Genomic DNA, 26149 nt, shown 5'->3' on the forward strand with positions numbered 1-26149 from the left:
GAATCACCCTGTAGTCATTTACATTAAAAATAAATTTATTATTTTTTTTATAAGTTGAGTACCAGGGGAAGATTTAATGGCTTAAAAAAAAAAAAAAATCCTGGAATGCACCGAGAACTAGAATGGAAAGAGAAGTTATTAAAATGACAAAGAACAGTAAAAATGGTGTTTTTAAAAAACAGAACAAGTGGCTTTGTTTGCTTGAGTACATGTACAAGTTTGTTTAAAGCTCTAACAAACTCCACCATGAAAAAAAAGATTACTTCTGCAATCCTGCTACACAAATCATCTGTTTAAATCTAAATACTTTTTGAATGTGAAGAAACACTTGGGGGGTGGGAGGGGAGGGAGTCAGACCCAGGGCTCCTGTGCAGGCTCCTTACACCTTTTCTAGGTAGAATGGCCTTTGAAAACTGTGACTGCCAGATCCTGGAAACACGTTTCTTGTCCTCCAGCTCAGTCTTTAACCACATAAAACACTGTCAGCAAAAACTTCTGAACACATCACAGATGACTGGCAGCACCCCACCCTGCGCCATTCCCACCATCTCATCTGGACCATTTGGAGACCATTTGTTCCTCTGGTATGTGCAGGAATTCTGAGAGGCACCCTCAGATTCAATACCCAAGGTGGCGCCTACCTAGGAGGAAAGTCATCAAGAGAGGCCCTTCCCAAGTACCTGTGGTTGAAGAAAAAAGTATCTGGTTGAAGAAAAATACATTATCAACTACTGATTCACTTAAAAAAAAAAAAAAATCAATAAGCAGCCGGGAGGTAGTGGCACACGCCTTTAATTCCAGCACTTGGGAGGCAGAGGCAGGCAGATCACTGTGAGTTCGAGGCCAGCCTGGTCTACAAAGTGAGTCCAGGACAGTCAAGGCTACACAGAGAAACACTGTCTGGAAAAAAAACAAAACAAAACAAAACAATCAATAAGCAATTGTTATTTACATGTCCCCAAACTAGGTACTGAGGCACTACTAAAGGACACAGTAAGCAACTTAATAACGAAGTATCTGTCCACCCCATCTGGATGCCTACCTGGAAGACAAACGTGATTAAGGATACAGGGTGAGCCCATAAAGAAAGAGTAGAGCTTTTCTTATTACCCACTGCCTATTTTAGGAGTTTGGAATGTCCCAATAACAGCGTTTACTAGAAATAAGTCACTTGATTAAGCTCTTTCATCTTCCCCAAATTACCTTGGGAGCCAGTAAATATTAACAAAAACTTCTGACAGACTGGGTATGTCAGATCTGATCGAACCACAGACACACTGTGATTAAAAGAGAATCTGAGACTTCCGACCAGGGAGTAAATACCCTCACGCCCACGCCGCCAGGTTCCATGCTTATTTATAGCGAGTAAGGGAAAAGAAAAAAAAAAATGTTCTTACATTCTGAAAATACCACTTAACGCAACAGCAGACAAGCACCTGGTATGGAAAAGCTACTGTTCTATGCTAAAGGTACAAAGATACAACGACAACCAGCATTTACTGAGTGTGCACCAAGTGCAACATACTATTGTAATTACTCTGCATGAGTGAATTAAATTAATCATTCCTCATAACCACCCAAATGAGAAGACGCCACCATTATGCCCATTTCCAGATGGAAAGCCCAAACAGAGGTTGAGGGAGTTGGCCAGGAGAGCGAAACCTGGCAACATACAAGTGGCTGTGCTGGGCTGTGAACTTACTTCAGAGCCGGAACTCCCCACCCAGACGCAATTCTGCCTCTATTAATAAAATGTGGCTTCTCTCTAAGGAATTCGTCATCTAGATTTTTCCTGAGGAAGTAATTTTCTCCAGTTAGGCTTTCTTGAAACTATGCCGCTAACACTCCTTGGAAGAGAAAGGCTCTGTTAAATGACACATGTGGGTATAACGTCCCAAGAGGACCTTGACCCATTGTCTGGGGAACTTGCAGCAAGGTGGGGCCAGACTAGTGCCACGGGGTAGGCAAAGGAGTGCCTGCTAATGAAGAGGGCTCTGGTCACTGACTAGGCATGGCCTCACATTCCTGTGTGCAGGGTCAGAATATGGGGACCAATCACGGATAGCATTTCCATGTGGGGCTTTTCCTGGACCCTGTGAGTGAAGGCTAGGGGATGAAGGCTGACCCTGTGCAGGGCAAGCCAGCCAACAACTGACAGATACACAGAAGCCAGCCAGGGTCAAGCAACTGTTACCCTGGCCATGTGCAGGACAAGCCAGCCAACAACTGACAGATACACAGAAGCCAGCCAGGGTCAAGCAACTGTTACCCTGGCCATGTGCAGGACACCGTGAATAACAGGTACGGAGCCACAAACTCCCACACAGTGCTCTGTCCATCAAACACAGTGTGCTTGTAGTATATAGGGAAACTGTCTTACACACACACACACCCAAATTTTTGATGCTCATTTAAAAAAAAAATTAACTCTTGTAACAGGGGTTAAGGATGTGAGTACTGAAATCCGAATGTAGAAAGAAGGGGGCAGCGATGGCTGAGGCTAGCACACTGGCGGAGGCTTCGAAGACAAGACTGAAGGAAAGCCAGACCTTAAGGTCGCCCTACGGAAGAACCAATTCTTAACGAGGTAAGAGTGTGAAGCAGCCATAAACATCCATCCGTCAACAATTCCATCCAGCATCTACTGCTGGCCAGAGCCTCCAACTATATTTATGGCTTCTCTAACAGTCAGTTGCTCATCCCAACAGCCAGAAATAACCCCCCCCTCTGCACCGCCCCCCCCAGACTCTCAAAACGCAGCTCCCCCTGCCTGCTCATCTGAGTTGGCCCCACTCCAGGGCTCTGTAAGCAAGGAACCGCAGTCCAGCGACATCGTACCCTTCACCTGCTGTTTAACCAAGCGTCCCCATGCAGCACACACTGCTACAGATGCTCCGCTGGCTACCATACAACAAGGACGGTACTGGTGGAGTCGGTTCTAACTGTACCTAAACATTTATAAGCCTGTGTGATGGAGCACTTGTAGTCTGGGTAGGTAACAAAGAGCAGCTGGTTGAAGATTAACCACAGCACGGGAACCGATCTACAGCGTCTCATCTTAAAATGGGTCTCATAAACGGACTTCAATAACACAGGCCCCACCTTGAGCTACACCTCAGGAAAGCCCCGGCCGTCTCTTTTTCAAACCTCGTCTGAGTTGTGAGCAGTCTTCTCACTTCTCTTCCTTCACCTGGGAGACACAACTTCAGCGAACACACTTCGGTGGTAGTGTTAAAGGACAGGAATGGCAAACATTTGTTTACCATGATAGGAAATGTTTATTAAGCTATGTGCTTACTTGGGACTTTTACATACTCAATGTTATTATCATGTAATTAAAATCTCATAAGTACCCAAGGTAAAATTGTTAAATCTGATGCTATTTCACCTCCAAATTGTTTTTAGTACAATGTCAATGTTCCTTTAAGTCAGTATTTTGGTAAAAAAAAAAAAAAAATACATACATACATACGAGTTTTATACACACACTCACACACATACACACAAATTGTACAGTACAGTCTTAAAGAAGTCTAGATAGGTACATACATACACACACTCTAACACATCCACACACATACTCCACACACAAAACTTAGTTGTATATTATGGTATTAAAGAAGTCCAGACAGGTACAAACATACACAATAACCATACACATATACATACTCTTACACATCCACACTCACAAACACACAAATACATAGTCACACACATACAAGACTTAGTCGTATATTATGGTCTTAAAGAAGTCTAGACAGGTAGGTACACATAAACATGCACACACGTATACACAAACACTCATATGCATACATATATGCAAACACACACACACACACAAACCAACTAATTTGTGTATTATGGTTTTTAAAGACGTCTAGATAGGGACTCTCTCCAAATAACAAGTAGTCTGGAAGTGTTTGTGTCCTACGGACTGTCTTCATCGGCATAGATCATACATAGTTTACACTTATAATTCAGAAACATACACGATAGGGAAAACCAAAGTTTTTCTACTTTTTCAAATCTAAAGGTACTTAAAATAAATGCAAAATATCCATGTGAAAATTGATTATACGATTTTGTAGACTACTTGTGCAAATGACTGAGTCAAGAGTTTTTCAATATTGAAAGAAAAGCAATTTGAAATATTGAAACACATGCCATAAATTGAACAGGAATCTAGCATCAGAGTTGTAGAAAAAAAGTAGAAAGTCAATAACAATAGAAAAAGTGTTTCCCTGATAGGATTTCAAAAAGCAATCCTGACCATGGATCTAGTCTCTGCCTTGCTGGATAATTCTAGGTTTCCATGTTTTATTTTATAAAATAGTAGAAGTAAGAGATCATTTGAAATAGTCACATAAAAGTCACAGTAACCAAAACACACAGTAAATGTAGAGTACTAGCGCTGCAAACTCACTGTGAAGTTAATATTTAGTTCCTAGTTAGGACTGAGGTAGCTACACTGATTATTTATACAAAATAAGCATATGTAATTCTATTATATGCTATTTCACCTCTCACCCTCTCCCCCGAAAAAGCAATGAGCAGTCTTCCTCGGTGGGCTGATGACTTGCACAAAGCCCACAACCGTTAGCTACCTCTACACAGTGCCCCTGGAGCCACTGCAGCCCTGGGGGAACAGAACATACCACAGTCAAAAGCTAAACTATGCCCTGAGCGGAGCCCCGAAGGGCAGATCATAAGCACCAGGTTGTTTGTTCCTTGGCAGAGGAGATGACACAACTGCAGTGATCTGCTTGACGAGCTTAGGCACTCAGGAAATCTCTTTGATTAAGTTCATCTGGAATGACTTTTTTTTTTTTCTTGTTTGCTTTCTATACAGCCCAGAAAGTAAAGTGGGTAAAGGAATTAAGTGGAAGGCTGTAGTCAGTGCAATCCAACCAGCGGGCTTAAATAAGTACCATGGTGGAGGAGACCATGGACCAACCTAGGAAGGTGAGACTTACCCTAAAGCAGCAGGATACGCAATGCATAGTCTATACAGAAAACCAGAAACAGATACAGAAACACGGATTGGTTCTGTGTTTTAAGAACAGTATTTTGGCTAACTCTCCCATCTTGATGCCTCAGTCCTCTAGTAAACTCTATAAACTACCTTTATACTAATTTCCTTTCAAATGATAGCAGCTGGCCCAACGATTGGCCCCAGTACATCTAACTAGTGATGGGAAATAAGACGTTCAGCACAGTAACTAAGAGAAGGGCTTTAGATAGACTTTCTAAGGAACCATGAATGAGCCTTAGGTTTCCTTTTACATGAAGGTCCCTGCAATATGTAACTTGGCACCAAGGATCTTTGGGCACACAAGGTTTTAAGGAATTTCTTTATCAGTCCTTTTGTAGGCTACCTTTGTTGAAACCTCATGAGAGCCCCCCCCCCCCCCCCCGTGACTTCAGAAGATAAAAGATACATGCAGCTTCATGCATTCAACGTATTCTACATGCATTTTTTTTTTCTCTACCCGCCAATGGTGGCAAAGACAGCAGGGCTTCCTGATGAAATGAGCAGAACCTAGGAGCTCCATGAACCCACAGTCATGAGAAAGATGAGACAAAAAGAAACTATTGTCAGGGAAGCACAGGCCCCACGAGGAACCTTTCCTACGTGTGTGCATGCTGTGCCTTTGAATGCCTGTATAGGAAAATGCATATGCAACAAAACCTACAACATACACAGTTATCCACTATAGTGACACACTTTCCCTCCATAAAGAATGGCAGAGAATGTCAGTCTCCCCGGGTACAGACTTGTGAGCAACTCCCACTACCATTCGGCCAGGCCACCGATTACTCTGCAAGACTCCATCCTAGGTCATTGGGTATCTTCCTGTCTTTCTCTCCTCCTGCTTGCCTTCTGTACCCCAAACATCACTTTTCTCAGTGAAAAGCTAGCCAAAAGCCAGGTCAAACAGCTGCCCCCTTCCAATAGCTTTGAGGGATTCTTTTCAGGACTGGCTAAGCCTAGCCATCCCTGTGGCTGAACTGGTACTTTCTGGTTAAGACTCCACCTCCAGGCTCCTCCAGTTCCCTCCTCCCCCGAAGTCTTTCTCAGTCACAAGGACTGTTTGCTTTGGCTTGCAGTCTGATGGGCACGCCCTCTTCAAGTATGCTTCCCAGCCCTCAGCCTCCATTCATTTATTTTGCTGAAGTCCACGGATAAGTGTGCACTGCAGCAGCGGCAGCAAACAAATACAGTTCAGGGTCCTTCACCTACCTCTTGAATTACCCATGGAATCACATGTTTGGGAGCACACACCTCAGAGGGGGCACTGTTGACAACCAAGTCAAAAGCTCTTCCTGGTGATAAGGGTCTTTTAAAAGATAACATGCATAGAGGGAGAACCGGGTCCCTGAAGCCTAGAGGCTGCTTCTCTTTTGTTTTTCTTTTGGTTTTTTTTTTTTTTGTTTGTTTGTTTGTTTGTTTTTGAGAGAGGGTTCCTCTGTGTAATAGCCCTGGTTGTCCTGGAACTCTCAGGCCTCCTCAAGCTGTCCTCAAACTCACAGAGATCCGCCTGCCTCTGCCTCCCAATTCTTATTTAAACCTCCAATACTTCCTAGAGAGTTGTCAGACCAGGCAATCGTCAAATGACATTGCTTTACTTAGAAGTCTCCATTTTTCATTGGCAACTATCGAGAACCTGAGTAACTCGGCCACTTTTTCCAATGTCCCCTTTCCAGTCCCAAAACCCATTGATAACAACAGGACTTGAGAGATAATAGGACCTGAAATGGGTGACTGGGAAAGCCACCAACTATAATATAAACAATATTAACAATTTCAGCTGGGTCCCGGGTGAGCATCTAAAATGTGAAAATGATGGAATGCTGCAGCAGAGGCATCAGAATCAATGTCACCTTAAAAAAAATGGGGTTCCCAAGGCATGCTTATTTTAATGGTTAAACCACATGGGAGGAGGTGTAAATCTAGTTCAGTGTCAGAGTGATTTGGTCACAAGGCCCTGCTTGGGTTTGGTCCCAGCACTTGCTGGACCACACACTTGTAGTCAAGATAAGTCTATGTGTCTGTCACTTGAGTCCCTGTACTTTATCTTGGTCAAGTCTTTTTTTCTCAGCAGCTGAGAGGCTTAGTCTAATTTGTGCTTGTACCCTTAAGTGTCTTATGTCAGTCTGTCTTAATTTGTAAATCACTTTAAGACCTTTAGAAAAAACAAACAAACAAAAAGGTTCATGACTAGTGTGGAAGGAAAAACAACTCTGGCCACTAAATACAACAAGTTCAGGCCCCTGCCACTAATCATCGAGAATTCCTCAGTCCCTGAAATTACAGGGTTTGGAGTAAATCCAAATAGGACTGTGCTTCCCCAAATTCCTTATATTGCATTCTTGTGGACTTCCTGCCGACGCCATTGTGAGGCGCTTTCATTATCCAGTCACACACTTCCACCCTCCAGTTGTTGCTTTAGGATTCAGAGGAGCCTGAGTTCCTCAGGATGCTGGGAGACCACCTGAAAGGGTGAGTTAGCAGCTCACATACTTAATAAAGGCCCAACACCCAAGGCATCGAGGTTGAATTCAGTTCTTTCCCAATTAGCTGAATTACTCACATAAAGGTAATTGGACTTGCTGAGACTCTAGAACGCGGTTTTCCTGACAGTGTTCCTGTGGTCATCTGACTTCTGCTCACCACGTTGTTCACATTTCCCAGTAGTTTATCGGAGCCCGGGCACCACACTTGCTTAGTGCCCCAGCTCCCTGGGCCATCAGGAAAATGTTAACAGCAAGCACTTATAAGGACAATTCTTACAAGTAGGTAAGGGGGCTGCACATGATAGGGGACACTTTGATGACAAACTGGAGAGAGAAGTCCTGATGAATAAATAAACTTTTAAAAAATGCTTTGAAATACTTGCTAAAATAAACATGGCTGAATTCAACTCATTACGGAAATGCTGGTGAAAGCGTTTAAGACTGGTTGGGGTGGACCAGTTAAATCCCACCTGCGCATCCCTCGGGGGCGACAGTATTTCTCACAGAGCTTCTGGGAACAGGTAAGTGTCTCCCGTTTCAGTTTCCACAATACAAACCAAACAGTTGAGACGGAAAAGTTTTTGTCTAACATCTTGGATGACCTTGAGTCTAGATTTAGTCAACAAATGCTCATTGAGTTCTTCCTGTGTGCCAAGTGCCAGAATAACACACAATCCTGGCACTCGAGTGGCTCACCACCAGGCAGGGAGGAAGGCAGAAATGTGAACTCTAACACAGTGTGAAAGGGCCCAAAAGAAGGGAAGGGGAAAGTGCTATTTATGGGCGCCCAGGAGTAGGGATGGCAGTACTTTTTCCTGGGCAGGGCAGGAAGGCTTAACAAAGAGCGTAGAGGCCTGAAGGATGAGAACACATCTGAAAGGCTGGGCAGGCAGCTTCAGGGAATCTGAAAAGTGACACCACACCCAGTTTCCAGTTCCTGGCCTTGCCGCGCTAGATCTGGTAGCATAGGATAAAGACAATGTATTGAGCACATTTCCCAGTTTCTGATTTTTTTCCAAGGGTCTCTGCCCAAGATGGAAACCAAGTTGGAAAACCTAAAACTTTAGGATCAAGGCAGTCAGGCCTTTTGATTTAGTGCTCTAATTTTCCCCTTACCTGTGGGCTTTCAGTATTAACATGCAAATTACCACGGCCCTATGGAAAGTTAAACGCTTATTACACTAAGATTAGAAACGATTATAATGATCATGCATATAAAATATACCCTTCTGAGGTGGAAATGTTGACTATTCCTCCTCTATGCCTCCTCTCTCTTTTTACTTCCTCACATCTTCCACTTTCCCTTTCTCTGGAGAAACATTATCACCCAAGTGTTTTTTTACCCAAGGGCATAAAGCTTACAATATTCACAGACAATTTAAAAAACATAACACATGGGCTATCTTCATTGCCAAATGCAGCTGCAATTATGTATTTCTCTTGGACGTGTTCTGTGTTATTAAAACTTGTAAATACTTTATCTCCCTCAAGTTTTCCAGCCCTCTGTTGGCAGTCTTTTCCTTTTCCTCTCTCTTTCTAAGAGTCTAATATAATTTTCTGAGTAGAGAGTCGATATACTTGGCTGCTGAGGGCTCTCACCTTTTCCCAGTTTAGTCTTTGAAAATAATGTGATCTCTTTCCAACAAAAAAAACACCTTTGGCTTCTTGTATTTTGTTTATTTCCCTACAGATGTCTTCCATTTCTCACCCTAAATTTCTGTGTTTTCTTTTGGCACTCACATCTAAAATTCCTTTATAAGGTCAAAAAACTATGTTTAACGGCAGCCTGTTAGGAAGCATGCTTCACTGTTCTAGAGATAATAAACCTTGTCTCATTCACCAAGAAATAAACGTCAGTGATATTCCTAACCTCCATGTGCCTACTCATCAATAGTTCAACTAAACAGACAGTTCAAAAGCCAAAGCACTTCAATTAGAACTATTCTGTATTCAAATATAATAAATAAAACAGGGCCAGGGAGAGGGTTCAATCCGTAGAATGGCTGTCACACAATCGTAATTTCAGATCTCCTGCACTCATGTCAAAGATGGGCATGAGTCATCGAAGACCCCAGCATGGGGGAGGGCGTTGGAGAGAGATGAATCCTTGAAGCTCACTGGCCAGCTAGTCTGATCAAATTAGTGAGTTTCCGGCTCAGTGCAAGACTCGGCTTCAAAAAGTAAGATGGAGAGCAACGGAGAAAGATATCCAGTGTCAACCAGTAGCCTCCACAGGCACATGCTCACACACTAAATAAAGCAATATACAGTCCTCAGGAAGCGTGTGCCCTTTGAGTTGACGGTCTACAGAGGGGCAAAGCGCTTAGCATGGTAACCCAGAGTTGTTTTCAGCAAACCAGTAGTAACAACATTGGGTATTCTTCGTTGTAAACTAAGTTATTGACAGCAGCTGCTGAGGCAGACACCCTACTTCTAAGCCCCAAAGCGAAAGAAACGGGTGATAACAGCTCCTTTCTCTCAAGGATCCATCAAGAAATGTTATCACTCATAGTCTGCTGATGGCACGGAGGAACGTTTTTCTAGGCCAGAGGTTAACTGCAGCCTCATAAAGATTCTTGTTTTACAAACTTCTATCACTTTTTGACTCATGTTATTACATGCCACATCACCACAGGAATCTGGAGTTCTGGGCCCCTGTGAAGATTTCCACAGAATCCTTTAGCAATTAGTGCAGACACGGTTTACTGGAAGAAGGCCGCACAGAGTAAGGGATGCGACACTGACGTCTGGGGACAGCCAGGTTACCAAGAGCTGGAGAGCTGAAAGGAGTCATGCTGGGAAGAACATGGGGCAAGTGGAAAGGCACTGACTGACGGGGATGTATTTTTCCAAAGGCTTCCAAGGCACCTGCAGACCAGCTTGCACAACGTTTTGGCAAAGGCCTGCTAGAAAAAGGAGGGTCAACCACAGGAGTGAGCAATGTGGAGAATGGGCAAGGCACATGTCCGCTGAGGCTCCTAGCAACGCTCACTGCAGCACGTACACATGCACATGCGTGTGCGCACCAACACACACACACACACACACACACACACACACACACACAAACTTCCTGGCTGCTTCCAAGACAGAGTTCTGGGAGCCAGGCCTTCAGATGCTCAAAGCTCTTCAGCTAGATGGCCCAATAGAGCAGGAAGAAGCCCAAATAAAGACCCATTTATATACCACAGGAAAATCTATCTTAGGCAAAAGCTTGAGTTGGTACATTAACACCACCCACACCTCAATGGCTATTTTCATGGTTACTGGCTATTAATTATCTAGCAAGCTAGACAAGAAAAGACAAGGTAAGGTCTGGAACAGGATTTAACTTTTGATACCATCATCTAAAAAAAAAAAAAGAAAAAGAAAAAAAAAAAGAACAAGCATCGGTACAGTATAGAATACCCACCCCATCACTAGTAAACTTTTAACAGTTTTATACATTGGAGGAAAGAATTATTTGGGGGAAGAATTTAAAATATTAAAGAAAACTAAAAAAAAAAAAAGTTCTTACAGGCAGGGATTGGTGACTTAAACTGAATTCAGGGTCAGAGAAACCACGTCCTAATTAGGTGGTGAGGTGCTGTTGTGGTTTTATTTTGTTTTGATCTGTGTGTTGCATGCTACCATTTGGGAGTGCACAGCATTCAGCAGATTTATCAATAAATAAATACTGACTGGAGTGAGCCAACCAGTGCCACTCTGGAAGGCTGTCCCTGTAAATGTGGAATGGCCTGCAGAAAAAGCAAGGAAGATAGATAGGCCTCCTGGAGGCAGTGCTGGGCCCGCCCCTCACAGCCTTTAACGCATTCACCAAGTTTCAGGGCTCTGCGGATCATACTACCAAGTCTCTGGTGGAATATGCAAAGCAAGGCGGAAGTTCTACACACTCCAAGAGGCAGCTTTCCAAGCTTCAGAGTTGGCCTGCGCTTGGAAAACAAGTTGAGAGAAGAAGTGTGTGTCACAGAGACCTAAAGGCTCAGCTAGTAGCTAAGACGGCTGGAAGCTTGGTGCAGGCACTATCACCTCATCCTTCCGCGGTAAGGTACCAAGGAGCTCCCTGTGTCCATGGCCCACCTCCCTGCCCCCCGCCAACCCCCGACTTTTGTGCACGATTAGTTATGTGTTTTTAAATTCAGTCTGTTCCTTAAGGAAACTCCCTGGCAAGTGAAAACAGCAGCAAAGGTAAAAGAATGCAGAGAATCTGGCTGCTGCCGGCAGTTATTAGGAGGAACAGCAATTACTCAGCTCTCCCCAGTGTCAGAGGCAGAAAGGAGTATGTGCACTGGGGCGAGTTCTGACCTGTCTTTGCCCAAGCTTCTCCTCACCTACTTCCCTTGGGCCTAGGATAACTGTAATAATTAACGAAGCAAATGAGAAACCGAGAAAGAATGGGAGAGCGACAGGCCAGTTTAGACTTGGGTGTGGATTAGAACATAGTTTACAGTGACAGGCCGCAGGCATTTAGTAGACGTCACGAATGTCCCTGTAACGATGATGATGTTTTGCTGTCACTGATGTGTCCCAATAAACATCACCAGAGCAGACGTCTTGTACTTTGCCTCAGAACCCTAAAGTTTTCAGGTAGATGGTCACCACTCTTCCTTCCCTAACTGTAAACACGGGTAATATCTGATCCTGAGCCAACACCTCTGGGCCATAAAAGCTCAGATCTTATGACCAGAGAACAGCCTTATAATCCCATCAGACTTAGCCACCCCACCCTGCCCCCTGGATCCAGGTAGATAACTGCCTATGCTGTGGACAGTTACACGGTTTTAAGTTCCTGACCCTTCTACGTTAATTTCCAGAGATGTCTGAAACCCACAGACTTGGTTAATACTTTTTTAAAAACAACAAACACACAAACAAGCTCCAAAAAGAGCAGGTGAGGAAAGACCTCCTTTCAGTTGTGCAGGACTGTCAACACCCATCCTGGGGGCCAGAGCCCACAGCCCTCCTGTGTTAGAGTCTTCACATAAAACGAGGCTGAAGGGGGTCTAAATATTTCTTGGTGAGGTCTGGTTCAGGTGGAACATCCTCCGGGCAGATTTACCTCTTTCTTTCTGGCAGGTCTTCTGGAATCTCAGAGAGAGAGAGGTGTCACAGCACTTCAGCTCCCAGCCGCCTCTGGCTTGATCACAGCTGTGAACCTTTTCCTGAGGTCTCTGGATTTGAAGCGAAGGAAGGTTCCCTGCAGTAAGCGGGCTCTGTCGGCTCAGGTTTCATCCTGCCCTGCCAGAAATTCCTTTCTGTTTTGAATCTGAGATGTTTGTTTATGATTTTTTGTTTTGAAATGCTAAACAAGACAGACATAGTCTCTACAGCTTACAGCTTAAAAAAAAAATCCCTGGGATGGCTGGTTGCTCAAAAACTTTTACAGTAGGTGTGTCAAATCCATGGTTATTAGACATAAAATCTGACAGTCTTAAAAATGCAGCCAGCCCTTAATTAATTAATAAACATCATTTTGAAAAGTTGTATGTAGATGGGTGTTTTGTCTGCATATATAACTTTGCACCACATGCATGCCCAGTGCCCACAGTAGCCAGAAGAGGGTGTCAGACCCCCTAGATCTGGAATGACAAGGTAATTGTGAGGCACTACTACGTGGGTGCTGGGAATCAACACAGGTCCTCTGGAAAAGCAGCCAGTCCTCTCAACCACTGAGCCATCTCTCCAGCCCTGTAATTTCCTTTCTTACGCACTTTTAAGAGGAGTTGCTCTCTGAATGTTTCGAATCAGGATGTTGTGCTTGGGTTTGATTAACACTGACAGAAAAGAAACCCTGAAACTATGTTTATAAGGGTTTTTGTTTTGTTTCTGGTTTTGGTTTTTGTTTTCATTTTGATTACAGGTTACATGTTTGAATATTAACACCTCTGCTAACAGACAGAGGGTGACTCAATGATAGGTTCTAATGTAACAGAGTGTCTGGAAAAAAAAATTCCAGTTTCTGCTATGTTGTAAGGTTTGGCTGTCCAGAAGAATCAGCTGTAACTTACTGGACCAAGGACTTTATCTCCATCCTCTCTATCTGGTTTTTTTTCTCCTTGCCCCACAGTAGCCAATCTGAAGTATCCATCTTGAGAACTCTATGCTAACATTTACTGATTAAAAAAAAGGACACTCATTTCTAGGCAAGAAGGAAGGACTCACAAAAGGAATTACCATCCGGTGGGACCACACCTACCCTGGGAACCAAACAGAACGCCAAATACTTTAACTGTGGGATGCTGGTCCCTTCCTCTGTAACACAGACTGTCCTGAGACCCCAGCAGGCCAATCCATGGTAACCCAGAGGTGCACACTCACCTGAAAGTTCACCACATGAAAGATAGGGACCAGCAACAAGACACACTCTGGCCCTGGGTCTTATGATAACAGATACTTTGCTTCCTTTTAAAAGATATGAATTAGAAACAGTATTTTTGTTGTTGTTGTTCTGTTTGGTTTTTTTTTGTTGTTGTTGTTGTTTTGAAAGGAAGAACTTGAAGCACAGACCCAAGCAAACGTTCACATTCCAACAAAATCTACAAGCCCCTGGAAGAAGAAGAGTTACCCTAGGCCAAAACAAGAAACACCTTGGCTTTCTGTACTATAGAGTCATTTTCTCTGGGATAAACATGTGGGACCAGAATTATCATCCTGAGCCTCCTGTTGAAACAGAGTATGTGTGGAGGAGGTGTGAGTATATCCACAAAGCTGACTTCTATATTTATACACAGAGAAAGCTAACAAAGATGAAAATAAAAAAGGATGCAAATTAGAATACTAGTTTTTTTTAAAAACTCTACCAGGGACAGTATTAGCATTTGAGTTCAAGCATATCATCTTACAACACACACACACACATACACACACACACACACACACACACACACATACACACACACACACACACACACACACACACACACACACACAAAATCACCTACACTATATATTCATATTTGCTTTCTGTAATCCTCTCTACAATTAACTTGATGGAAAGCTCCTGATACTTCAGGTTTTCATGAGAAAACCAAAGCCAGGAAAAACTAACCAAGGTTGCTCTTGCAGTTAAGACAAACAAAAACAAAAACAAAACAAAATAAAAAAACCCATGAGTCAAGATGTGAATATTGGTTTTAACTGGGCTCAAAGACCCATTTTGTTGTTAAGCAAGAAGAATGAGATGAATGAGGAAAGAGAAGACACCTCCAGGGTGAGGCTGAATCATCCATTCCCGGTGGTCTGAGGAAAAGTTAGAGGTCCTCTCTCACCTTCTAGGTACACCTCTCTCTCAGGTGTCACTGTCTGGGACTACAGGGAATGAATGTCCCAGCCTTCCCTATCCACCATTAAACCATGACCTCTGTGGAAGCAGGGGCCCTAGCCTATTTACTGTGGTTGAGATACAGTTGTCACAGCATGTGGCAGCTTTTCAGATACCAGCTACGTTAACTTCATGCTACAAAAGCTGAACGGGCACTAAGCCTTAGCGGTGTCATCCAGAGAGTGACAGCGGCTGGGATCCACCCCAGGCTCAGTGAATCGGAGTCTGCTCTGTTTAGGTGTGGAGGGCCAGGGCCTTGCACATGCTCAACATGTGCTCTGCCACTAAACTGTAGTCCCCAAGGGCCAAACCAGCACTTGTAATAGGCTCCCGGGTGACTGCGGGCCATTAAACTTTCAGAAGCCCAATTTTTACAGAAGACGGTATCAGAATTTTATAACACAGAAACCAGACCCATAGCAGATGCCCATTAAATAATTTGTGGGCAGATGTTTCTCTGGTTAGTTGGGGCTCCCTAACTTAATAGGCAAAAACAAGCTGACCTAGAAAGAGAGTTAAGTGGTTAAACTAGAAAGGAATGCACTGCTTAAACCTTTGGCTTTGAGGCCTGTATCAAGTACAGCAGCAGGTGGGCCTGGAGTTCTAAAGGTGGGGAGTGTGCATGTGTGCCTGTGGGGGCGGGGGTAGGGGGTGGGGGTGGAGGGTAAACTGTGCTAATGCAAACTGCCTCCTTAGCTCAAGACAGGCACAATCCTGAGCACTGACCACCAGGGTGTTACACACACCCAAGACACAGACACACAGACACACAGACACACACACAGACACACACAGACACACACACACACCCCTGAGGAACTACAATCCTGAGCACTGACCACCAGGGTGATACACACACCCAAGACACAGACACACAGACACACACACACACACACACACACACACACACACACACACACACACACACCCCTGAGGAACTACCAGCAAAGTCTTCCAGAATGCAACATAAAAGAAAGTGTACACTGCTGGTTAGAATGTGTTTAGGACCCCAACCTCCCCAGATAAAATACTAACCCACATGGTGGGGGGGGGGCAGCTAAATGAGCAAGTCCAATGATGCAACACAACAAATTGTAGATCCTCTTTCAACCCCAAATATACAACCTTTGCAGTCATTATTTAGATACGGTGGAAGTAGCCGGTCTCAAGTTTACATTTGCGATGTTGAGGAATGGCTAGAGGCAAAAGACTCTGAACTCACTAATAACTGTCTACCTTATAACTCCCAAGGCTTGAGGAACCGGGAAAGTTAGGTGGAGCAAGGAAATGACCCCAGGTCAGGCAGCGATGCTTGCACAAGGTGAGTAGCCCTGCTGGGTGTCAGCTGTTCCCTGGGGACTAGGGGAGTTGACATCCCAACCCTATGATTAACTCCACTGGCCAGACAAGGAAGCACAAATGGTCACCCACTAAAGCCCCAGCATCCCCCCCCCAAACCCCCCCCCCCCCCCCCCCCCCCCCCCCGTCTTCAGAAGAAAGTGGGGCTGGACCAGGGAGGCACTGACTTCAAATGCGTTTGCTTTGAAACTAACAAAGGAAAACAGAATCCTTTTTTTTTTTTTTTTTTTTTTTAATTTCACCCATGTGGGCCCCTAATAGACACTTTAGAGTTCTGGTCTTACCCTGAGGGCATCCTTAAAGCTGTAGTGTAGCAGGCCTCTGTCCATCAATGGAGGAGTGTCTATCTAGGGACACGGGTTCCAGATCTGACCGGTCCAAGTGGCCAAGAGAAACGACAGGGTGGGAGGAGGCGAAGAGGAAGAAGAAAGACTGTCCATCCAGAGACACCTCCCGGTTCCTTCCCCACACTCTGGTACCACTTAGAGCAAGCCAGAACAAAGCGAAAACCACAAAAGGAAACCTGCCCACTGTGAGTTACAGCTAGCAAAGCAGAAAGAATGCAGGCTCCTTCTCCAATGTTGGGAAACACTTATTGTAAGAGCTCTAAAGAGACTAGGCATGCCCCCCACTTCCCCACCAAACAGGAGCCCCCTCCAAGCCTGGTTCTTGTAGTAACAAATCCTATCCCTGGGCCCAGGAAGTGAGAATACGGAATCACACATCATCTTTACCTGCACGGAAGTTACATGGTTCCAACCACCTTGTGGGATGGGTGGGTGGGTAGGGAGGGATGGAGGGGGCGGGCTGTCTTGTTTATCTTGACTGAAAGAGTGTACAGCAGTGGCTCTCAACCTTCTTAATGCTTTAATACAGTTCCTCACGTTGTGGTGACCCCCAATCATAAAATTATTTTCATCACTACTCTTTAACTGTAATTTTGCTACTGTTATGAATTATAATATAAATATCTATTATGCGACCCACAGTGTAAAGAACTGGGGTAAAGGACAGAGTGTACCTCTGAATGATTCCCAGACTCCCTGGCTTCCTCTTGCTCCTGTAGGCAGCCTCGTATACAGGAGGGGAAAAGAAAAATAGATGACCGAGTGATTGATTTCTAGGCGAAGATAAGCCTGATCTTTGAAAATGCTGCTTTGGAGAATTAGATGACAGGAATCCATGCCTTCCTAAAATAACTATACTGAGATGTCTCCCAAAACCTTGTATGAAATGTACCGTCTAGAACATGATGCAACAACTGTAACAACGGACTGGCTTTGCCAGAAATATTCACCTTCTACTCCCCCCCCCCCCCCACCTCCTTTACAGTTGAAGGCTTCCTTGTCATCTCTCCTGCTGGCACCATTTCCTGAGTTAAACACACCCACATTTTTCAGGAATTTCACAATTAATCCCTGGAATGTGTTTTGGACCATTCTTCAAAGGATGAGACAGTTGTGCTAAGATGAACTTAAGGGTTTTTTTTTTCTCTCATTCCTCATCCTTTAGTCCACCCACTTTCTGGGGTCACCATTTTATCTACATCTTTCAGCTTCATAATGCCTGCCTCCTGCATCCCCAAACCCCTCACCCTGACCACTGCTGGGCAGTAAGCAAGCCATGAAGAGCAGAAACCTGTACCAAATCTCCCAATAGTTCCCAGAAAGGAACGCAGTGTCCAGAGTTGGGGGGGGTGTTCACTTTTCTTCATCAATCAACCTGCCTGGGCTGGAGGGATAGTGCTCATTGCCAAACCTGCCCATCTGAGCTCAGTCCCCAGCACCCATAGGTCGAGGAAGAGAAGCAACTTCCAAATGTCCTCTGGCATCCACAAGCACACCATGTAGCACACTACAAGCACGCTCACACACACACACACACACACACACATACACTCACACACAATCAGGCACTGTCACTATCACTCACATTTATACACTTTTGTACACACTCATTCTCACACACATACATACAGTCTCACACTCATTCACACTCATACACTCTGATATGCACTCATTCTCACACGTTCTCACTCTCACACTCGTTCTCATTTTTACATTCTTGCACACCCACTGACTCACACACACACTGCAATGTTCTATAAATGAACGTGTTTCTGCTCACAACTGTCCTCCCAACATACTACTTACAAAGTTTCCTGGTCTCCACTATTAACCACGTTACCAGCAGCAAGTAGTATCTCCATGCCTGCTGCTTTCACTTTTCTACTCTGCAGTATGGGCCTCATTTATCCTCTGCCAAGTGTTTTATGTGACAGGAGTCCTTAAAAGCATGGAGAATTCTATAAGCCTGATGGTCAAAATGAAGGTCATTTTGTCCTGTCATCTATGTATGTGCAGTGACTAGTTGGTCCTGTGGGTTTTGTCAATATTTACTCTGAGGAGGAATTAATTACTTCCTTGTTTACTTGAATTAGTTTCTCTTCCCATACCCTGTTAACATATTTTAGCCGCCCTCTGCTTGCCTTTCTCTCTGGCAACAAAGCGTGGACCTTACCTAGAGACTTCTGAGGTAGAGTGAAATCCATCCATTACTCAAGAGCGAAGTCTGGAAGCTTGGCTTTGAAATGTTCCCTAACCCCAGCAGAGAGGTATTAGCTTTGCCCCATCTCTCCTTTATTTACTTTGTAAAAACCCATTGACTCTTAACTTTATTCAGGTCCTCCCAGAAAGCAAAAAGGGTAACTTTGATGTGGCTCATGCCGAGCCAACTGTTTTGGTATGGCTTCCTGGTCCTGGGCAACTGTTCTCCCGGCCGGGCCTCACCTCACATCTCCTGTTCTCTCTAAGCAGGTATTGGAGCTACAGACTGTACCAAAAGACAAGACAAGAAACCTTAACTTCACAGGGAGAAACCAGAACACAAAACCTTGCCATCTGAAGTTCTCCTGGCTGCCCTGTGAACCACCGTGGAGACTGTAACTAGCAGTAGTTTTGAAGACTGAAAGTTTCAGTGCTTTAAAGACTCTGAGGCCACAGAGTCCAAGTTTCAGAAAAAGTTGGCGCCTACCTGCAGTCATGGACACCTGACTCCAATGCAGACCTGTCCTGGGCCAAAGCCCAACAGTACCCACTCCAGTCTACACACTCTGCCCTGGCAAAGTCAGAGTGAAGCTAGCAGCTTCCTCTTTATCACCCTAAGACAAAGGGCTGGCCATGCCTCTTCACCTCGCCCCACCCTAAGTGAAGCATAAAATATAAGGCTGTGTTCCCTCAGTTCCAAATGCAGTTCTTACTGTGCAAGCAAAACAATTCTTTCTACACAATCTCACTTCATTAGTGTTTTTTTTTAAGGCTCAGATCCCTTAAAGAGATCTCCCACCTAGACCTCGTCCTCAGCTGTTCAGAAGCCAAATTTGTCTGTTTGCATTGTAGGTGATTTCCCTAGAGACAGACACCTGTCCAAGAAAACAGTCCCGCTAGGAGTCTGCAAAGGGCCAACAGGAAGACTCACTCTGAATGGGAACAGGGAAGGGAACTGTTCTCTCCTCAGGGCCAGGAGAGAAAACTTTGGGTAACTGCTTCCACTCTCAGTGTTTTAATTGTGCACAGTCATTAACTCAGGATTCACTTAATAATGGTCGCAATGCAGGGAGAAGAAATTTCAGGGTACATGGGACTTGATTCCTAGTCTTTCAGACATTAATTTTTTTTCCTCCATGGTTCTTCTTTTGGCTATCGTTTTTCGTGTATTTTTAAGGGTCAGTGTGCCCATAAATACCCGAAACAATGAGCCACAAATGCAAAAGGGTCCGTGTTGGTTGCTGACACAACTCATTTTGTGAACCGTACTTAAGTTTACTCCCCCTTCCCAACAAGTCTGCATGGAAACAGAAACACTTCTTCAAGTTGGCAAACAGCGGTACAAACTCGTACTTAAGTCATGTCTTCGAAAGCAGGTGGATTAGTCATATGTTTATGCCATGAAATATGTTTTCTCAGGGCAGCCAACTAAATAAGCGTTCAAAAGACTTTTCATTAACAGATACAACCAGTAGGGGTCATTTTAGTGCAAAAAATGTAGCACAAGAGCCTTTCTACATGAATAAAACATATCCATCCCTATTCATGTGGGTTATGATAATAATACACACAACTTTCTGAATAAAAATGGAAACTGAGGGAAGCACTGTCCATTGAGAAATTTTATGCAAAGTTACAGGGGAAAATGGGGGCACCTTCTAGATTTTGAGAGACTTGTTAAGGATTTCCACTAACCCTGAAAAAGGGTTCCTCGGTTAATTTACCTGTTCCATGCATTTTATATTAGTGTGGAAGTATCTGAAATGCCAGACACAGTTGAATGCAACTATTGCATCATGCCAAAAAGTGCTGTCCCTTTTACCTTGGTTTCATGGCTTTAAGATTCTATTTGATTGCTGCTTTTAGTGAAGGAAGGAAGAATGGAGGGAGGGAAGGAGGGGAAGGGGGGGGGGAGGGGAGGGGAAGGGACGGTGGGAGCAAGGGAAGCAGGATGTGCTCATCACCTGAAAACAGGCCTGCTAAATGAAATGTTTCCAGAGAACCTTAATTGAAATAGTCATGTCAAGAAACACTTTGAAGCATGTTCAAGGCCAACACTCTGTGCACCTGGTGTTCCCAGGAGACAGGCTAGGCAGGAGAGACGCATCATTTCTGAGGAATGGCAGGCTCCCTAACAAACTGCCAAAAATCATTCCATGCTGTGACATGGGGTATTGCTGCCAGAACACTTGATTACAGTAAATGTTCCCCCAGGTATTGCCTTCACTAGAAACACACACAAAAAAAACAAGCAAGGGTCACCCTCTGCAGAGCCTCCCAAAGCCCTTCTCACTGGCCTGCAGTTCCCACTGCATATTTACCCACGTTCCTTACAGATCTGTGGAGGCTGGGTCCAGTTATGCATTCCTTCACCGCAGCTCTCAGAGAAACATCTTCCAGTGCAAGTCATTGAGAACGACTAGAGTCAAAACACGTGCAATTCTAGGGGTCTATCTGATGACCATTCTCCTTGAGCTGAGAAGCCCACGTTGTCAATGGAGACTAGGAGGGCCCTTTCTGTGCTACAGGAAAACGAGGTCCTGCTGGAACTATCCTAAAGGAGCAAGGCCCTGCACTCAGTACTGCCCACTAGCTTCCAAACCAGGAAGGCCTCCCCGACTTTCCACAACTGTCCAAACCCTTACAACCACGGGTTAAAAAAAAAAAAAAAAAGCAAATGCGTATGTGTATTTAAAGAGCCACGGCACTGAAGCCTTTTTTCACACACCCACTTTTGGTCTTAAGGCCATCTTGCCTCCTCTTCAGTATCCCAGTACAACACACACACACACACACACACACACACACACACACACACACACACACACACACACCTTCAGCTTCAGGATAAACCCAGAGGCTGGCTAAAAGCAGTAAAGGCAGAGGGCAGCTGTCCTTTCTTACCAAGGGAGCCCTGCTCACTCGCAAGATACCCAGAACAGCATTGTGGGGCCAATGTCTGAGCTCTTAGTAAGCAGGGACCCCACTTTTAAGAAACAATCCAGTCCATTAGCAAAATAAAAGAACTCACTAAGTCTCCCTAGACCTCAAGCCAGAGCAGGCGCCTTGAGGCAGAAGTAGAACCACAGGCTGATGGAGGCCCACCCGGTCCAATGGTGTTTCACTATCAATGCCCCCACCCTCAGTACATCGCCAAACCGTGTCGCACGCAGCGCCGCGGTGAAGCCAGCAGAGCAGAATCTGCTGTCAAACAAACAAAAAGCCATCAGCCATCAGCACCAGCACCAACACACGGGTAGTGGGCTCTTGAAAGGAAACCTCTTGTAGTGAGCCTTAACTTTTCAATCCAGGTGCAGCCCCCATCCACCCCATTTAGCCGTCCAGAAGACTAAGCCTTTGACCGTTTCCAATAGGCAAATAAATGAGTAACCACCATGTGTAACTTTGCCTGGGCTGACATATTCCGGAGCTGAAATTGATTTATTACGTGAAGGAGGAGGAAGGAGGTGAAAGAAGAGCGCAAAGGAAAAAAAAAATAAGAGTCACACAGGGAGCGCTATCTGGAGCTCAGGTCTACTCTACTACCAGAAGCCGGCTGCACCGACTGCTTACAACACCCAGTGCCACACTGCGCTATGCGGGCAGGGCGGCAGGGGCGGACTCCCCGAGGGGCTCGCTGGTGTCAGCCTCCGCAGTGTACCCCGCACACGGCACTCCTGGTTGGGGCGAGGAAGGGCCACCAAGCGTTAGCCCGAATCACCGCACGTGTGCGTGCCTATGCGGGGTTTAGAGGTGCTCACCCGCGCAATCCAACCTCGCCCGCCGCTGGGCAGGCATCTAGGGCACCCTCCCCGGGACAGTGACTGTCCCCCCTCCCCGGGAGTCCTCTCTCCTCTGGGAAAAGTCATAGGCAAACTTTGTTCTGCGCGGGCCAGGTGGGAGGGGGCGCGCGGCGGGGCAGCCTTACCTTCACAGACGCCCACTTCGTACTCGGTGATGGAGTCGCCATTGAGCGGGGGGCGGATGACACAGCGCAGCCCCCGGTCGCAGGCTCCATGGAGCCCATAGGCTCCACCGCAGCTCTCGTTCCTCTGGCGGGCGCACATGTAGCAGCAGCCGCAGACGCCCGGCACGATGCTCCCCGGGCAGCTCCGAGGCTCCTCGCACTTGGACTCGTCACAGGGCAGGCAGACCAGCGCCCGGGTGCCTGAGCGCGCCAGCAGCAGCAGCAGCCCCAGCAGCGAGACCGAGAGGTGCCCGCAGCCGGCCAGCCCCCTGCCCCCCGCCACCAAGTACATCCTCCTGTGCCGCCGCCTCCTCCTCGCAGCCGGGCCGGGAGCGGGGCGGGCGCCCTCCCCTGCGCGGGGCACACGCGCCGCCGCCGCACCCACCCGCAGCCGGCGGTCCTCGTGCCCCCCTAGGGGCCCCCGGGGCGCTCCTCCCCTCGCGGGGCAAGGCCCCCGCCGCCCCTGCGGGCCGCGCCGACCCGGAGCCCACGAGCGTTGGCGCCAGCAGCAGCGGTGGCGGGTGGCTTTCCCTCCTCCTCCTTCTCCTCCCGGGCGGGAGGGGGAAAAGAGGAAAAAAAGTTTCCTCGCGGCGGCTCCGGTTCAACCCAAACTTCTGGCGGCGACGGTGGCTGCGCTCCGCTCCGGAGCAGGGCTGGTGGGTCCTTCTGGTCCTTCGCTACGCTCCTTGACGGCCGGGTAAAGACAACGGCAGCGCAGCCTCCGGGCCGGTCCCCGCCTCCCGAGCCGCCGAGTGGGCGCGGTAGCACAGCAGAAGGTCCGTGGCGTCCGCTCCGTGCGCCCGGCTCGCCTCTCTCCCGCGCCGCTCCTCCGGGCGCTTGTTTATGGCTGGAGCCTCCGCCGCTCCGGCTGCGCCCTCCCCCATCCTACCTCATCCTCCCCCCGCCCCCCCCCCGCCAACCTCCGCCCTCCCCGCGCCGCGCGCTGCTCATTGGCTGCCCCCCCCACCCTCGGGCCGGCCGGCCCCCTCCCCCCCCTCGCCTCCCTCCGGGGCTGCCCGGGCCCTTCCTCCCTCCACGCCTCCTCCTCCTCCCCTTCTCCTTCCTCCGCAGCCCGGCGTACGGAGCCGGCCCTGCGGCCGATCATCTGGGCTCCGGGCCGGGCCCTGCGAGCGCGCTGTGGCTGGGGATTAGAGACAGACGTAGGGACGCGAGCCCCGGCCGGCACCGGGCCACGAGGGGGCTAGCCTTGGAGCACCCAGGGCGGGACGGCTGCACCTCGGGGTGCTAGTTTTGAGTTCAGAGAGTGGCGGGGATCCTAGCCGGTGCGATTGCTGCAGCTAGGCTAGGCATTGGCCGGATCGAACCCAAGGAAAGGGAAGCCAAAGCGTGGAATTTCCGCAAACTGGACGAGAATCCATCTTCCACTCGAGCTGGGAATAGACTTTGTAAAAGATATTATGTAATGAAGTCTCGGGAAGCCCCAGACGTCTCCAGCGAAACTGCTGGTGGGTTTGAGTGCTTTAAAGGGTCTAGGTAAATATTCTGAGCCTGGGCAGTGTTAGGGAGGGCTGCAGCTTGAGTTGAATTTTAAAGATCCACATTCTGTATGTCTGTGCGGAGGTGCTGTATCATGGGAGGGGTCAGTGTAAAGTAAAAGAACTGAATCTTCCTCTCTGGAGTGAGGCTCAGTACTGGATTACAAGTCTTGACATGACGCTGGACTGGAAGAGCCTATACACCCTTACATGCATGCCACCTGACTCTGCCGTTTTGTCTTTTAGGCTCGGGAGCAAAAGAGGTGGGCTTTCCTTCCCCTCCTCCCATTTTTCTTCTTTAAAAGATTTATCGTGAGAGAAGATGGGTGGTAAAATATTCTTTGTGATGAGCCAAGAAACAGCGGAAGAGGAGCTCTGTGCATGTGGAGGCTTTCTCTGCAATAGATCTCAGAGAAGATTCTCCCAGTGATGGCTGTAATCACTGGTCAGGAGAGAAACTATGGCCCCTCCCTCTCGTTGTTTCCTTAGTGACCCCTCACAAGACTATAAATAAAATACATCAGCACCCACACCCACACACCCCCAAAGTGATTTGGATCGTCATGTAAAACAGGCCCGGTGCTGGTGCAGGTGTGAAGGGGGCTTGGCTGGCTGACATGGTCTTGCTGCAGATAGGTGGCAGCCAGTTAGATCAGGGACATCATGACTAATGAACTAAATGTTACTGGTACCAGTATAAGGAGAAAGGACACAAAGATGCCTTTGGAATCTTGTTTATGGGACAGAGTTGCACTTATGGTGAATATTTTGGGTTAACCATAGCAGTCCTCAACAAAAAAAGCCAAAGCCACCAGTGCAATATTCTATTAATGACACCAGAAAACTATAAACATTTATACTGAAGAGAGGAACTGTCACCATCGTTATACTGACTGTTGAAGAAGGAGGTCACCGGGAAATTTCAATACTGGAAACTGAGAGTGAGCACCCCATATTCTTGGGGTTTATAAACTGCTGTTGAAGGTGACTGTTCTCCAGGCATTTGTGGCACATTTTACATGGTCAAACTAGATCCTCTCCAAAGGTCCTCATACCCTGTAGCCCTACCAAAAAAGGGGGGGAGGGAAGGGTGTGGTGTGGTGGTGAAGCCATTTACAACTTGCTAGGTTTTCTTTTAGCAAAACCAAATACTAAAGCACATAATAAATGTTTATGTCTTGTTGCCCAATGAGACACCGGCACTTCACAATGGGATTTGCCAACAAACTGTCGTCATTGGACCTTGTTAAAACATCCCGCCCACCCCTGCAGAGGTTATCTGAACTACTGTTCAAATGCAAGAATGAAGACATTATTAAAAACATAGCAGATAACGTTGTTAGACTCAGGAAAAGCCAAGGTCAGGAAATCGAAAAGAGGCAAAAGTGCAAAGACATTGTGGTTTGAAAGGGGTATGCTAACCTTTGCCTAAAGTTTCTTTCTTTCTTTCTTTCTTTCTTTTGTGCACTTGTTTTTCTTCCTTTTCAGAGAAATATATTAAGGATTGGGAAACACTGCATACTGGCAAAACAATAATATGGAGGCCACTACGCATCCTTCTTGAGACTTTATAGGTAGACAAACTTAGAGGATAAATAGATATAAAGAGGGAAAGACTGACAGGCTTAGACAACACTAGCTCAAAAGGAGGTAGTTATTTGCCATAGAAGTGGATAGGACTATTGTGGCAAGTAAGAAGAACCCAAAGCTCTACCAGATTATCTGAGTCCAGCGGGTGAGTGAGGAGGATCTCAGTTAAAGCATTTCTTTCCTGGGAACCAGCAAGGTATAATAGGGTGCCCGGAAGCTGAGGCAATGCCAGTACATAAGAGATTCTGTTATCTTCGGGAACCAGACTAAGGGTGAAGAAAGAGAGCAGCTCAGCTTAACATGATAATAATTGGGTACCAAGTTAGAAAGTAGGATGGGAAAGGTTACATGGGCC

General features: G+C 46.4%; 1 protein-coding gene across 1 annotated transcript in view; it reads right to left on the minus strand.

Annotated features, from left to right (window-relative positions):
- Positions 1-23015, minus strand: part of Crim1 (cysteine rich transmembrane BMP regulator 1) — a 173435-nt gene extending 150420 nt beyond the window's left edge. Inside the window, exon 1 of the mRNA XM_051166903.1 lies at positions 22670-23015. Coding sequence (XP_051022860.1) covers positions 22670-23000 — 331 coding nt within the window. The 5' untranslated portion in view covers positions 23001-23015. The remainder of the gene's footprint in view (positions 1-22669) is intronic.
- Between the last annotated feature and the right edge of the window lie 3134 nt (positions 23016-26149).

The sequence above is a fragment of the Acomys russatus genome, chromosome 1 (assembly GCF_903995435.1).
Source record: "Acomys russatus chromosome 1, mAcoRus1.1, whole genome shotgun sequence".
NCBI lineage: Eukaryota > Metazoa > Chordata > Mammalia > Rodentia > Muridae > Acomys > Acomys russatus.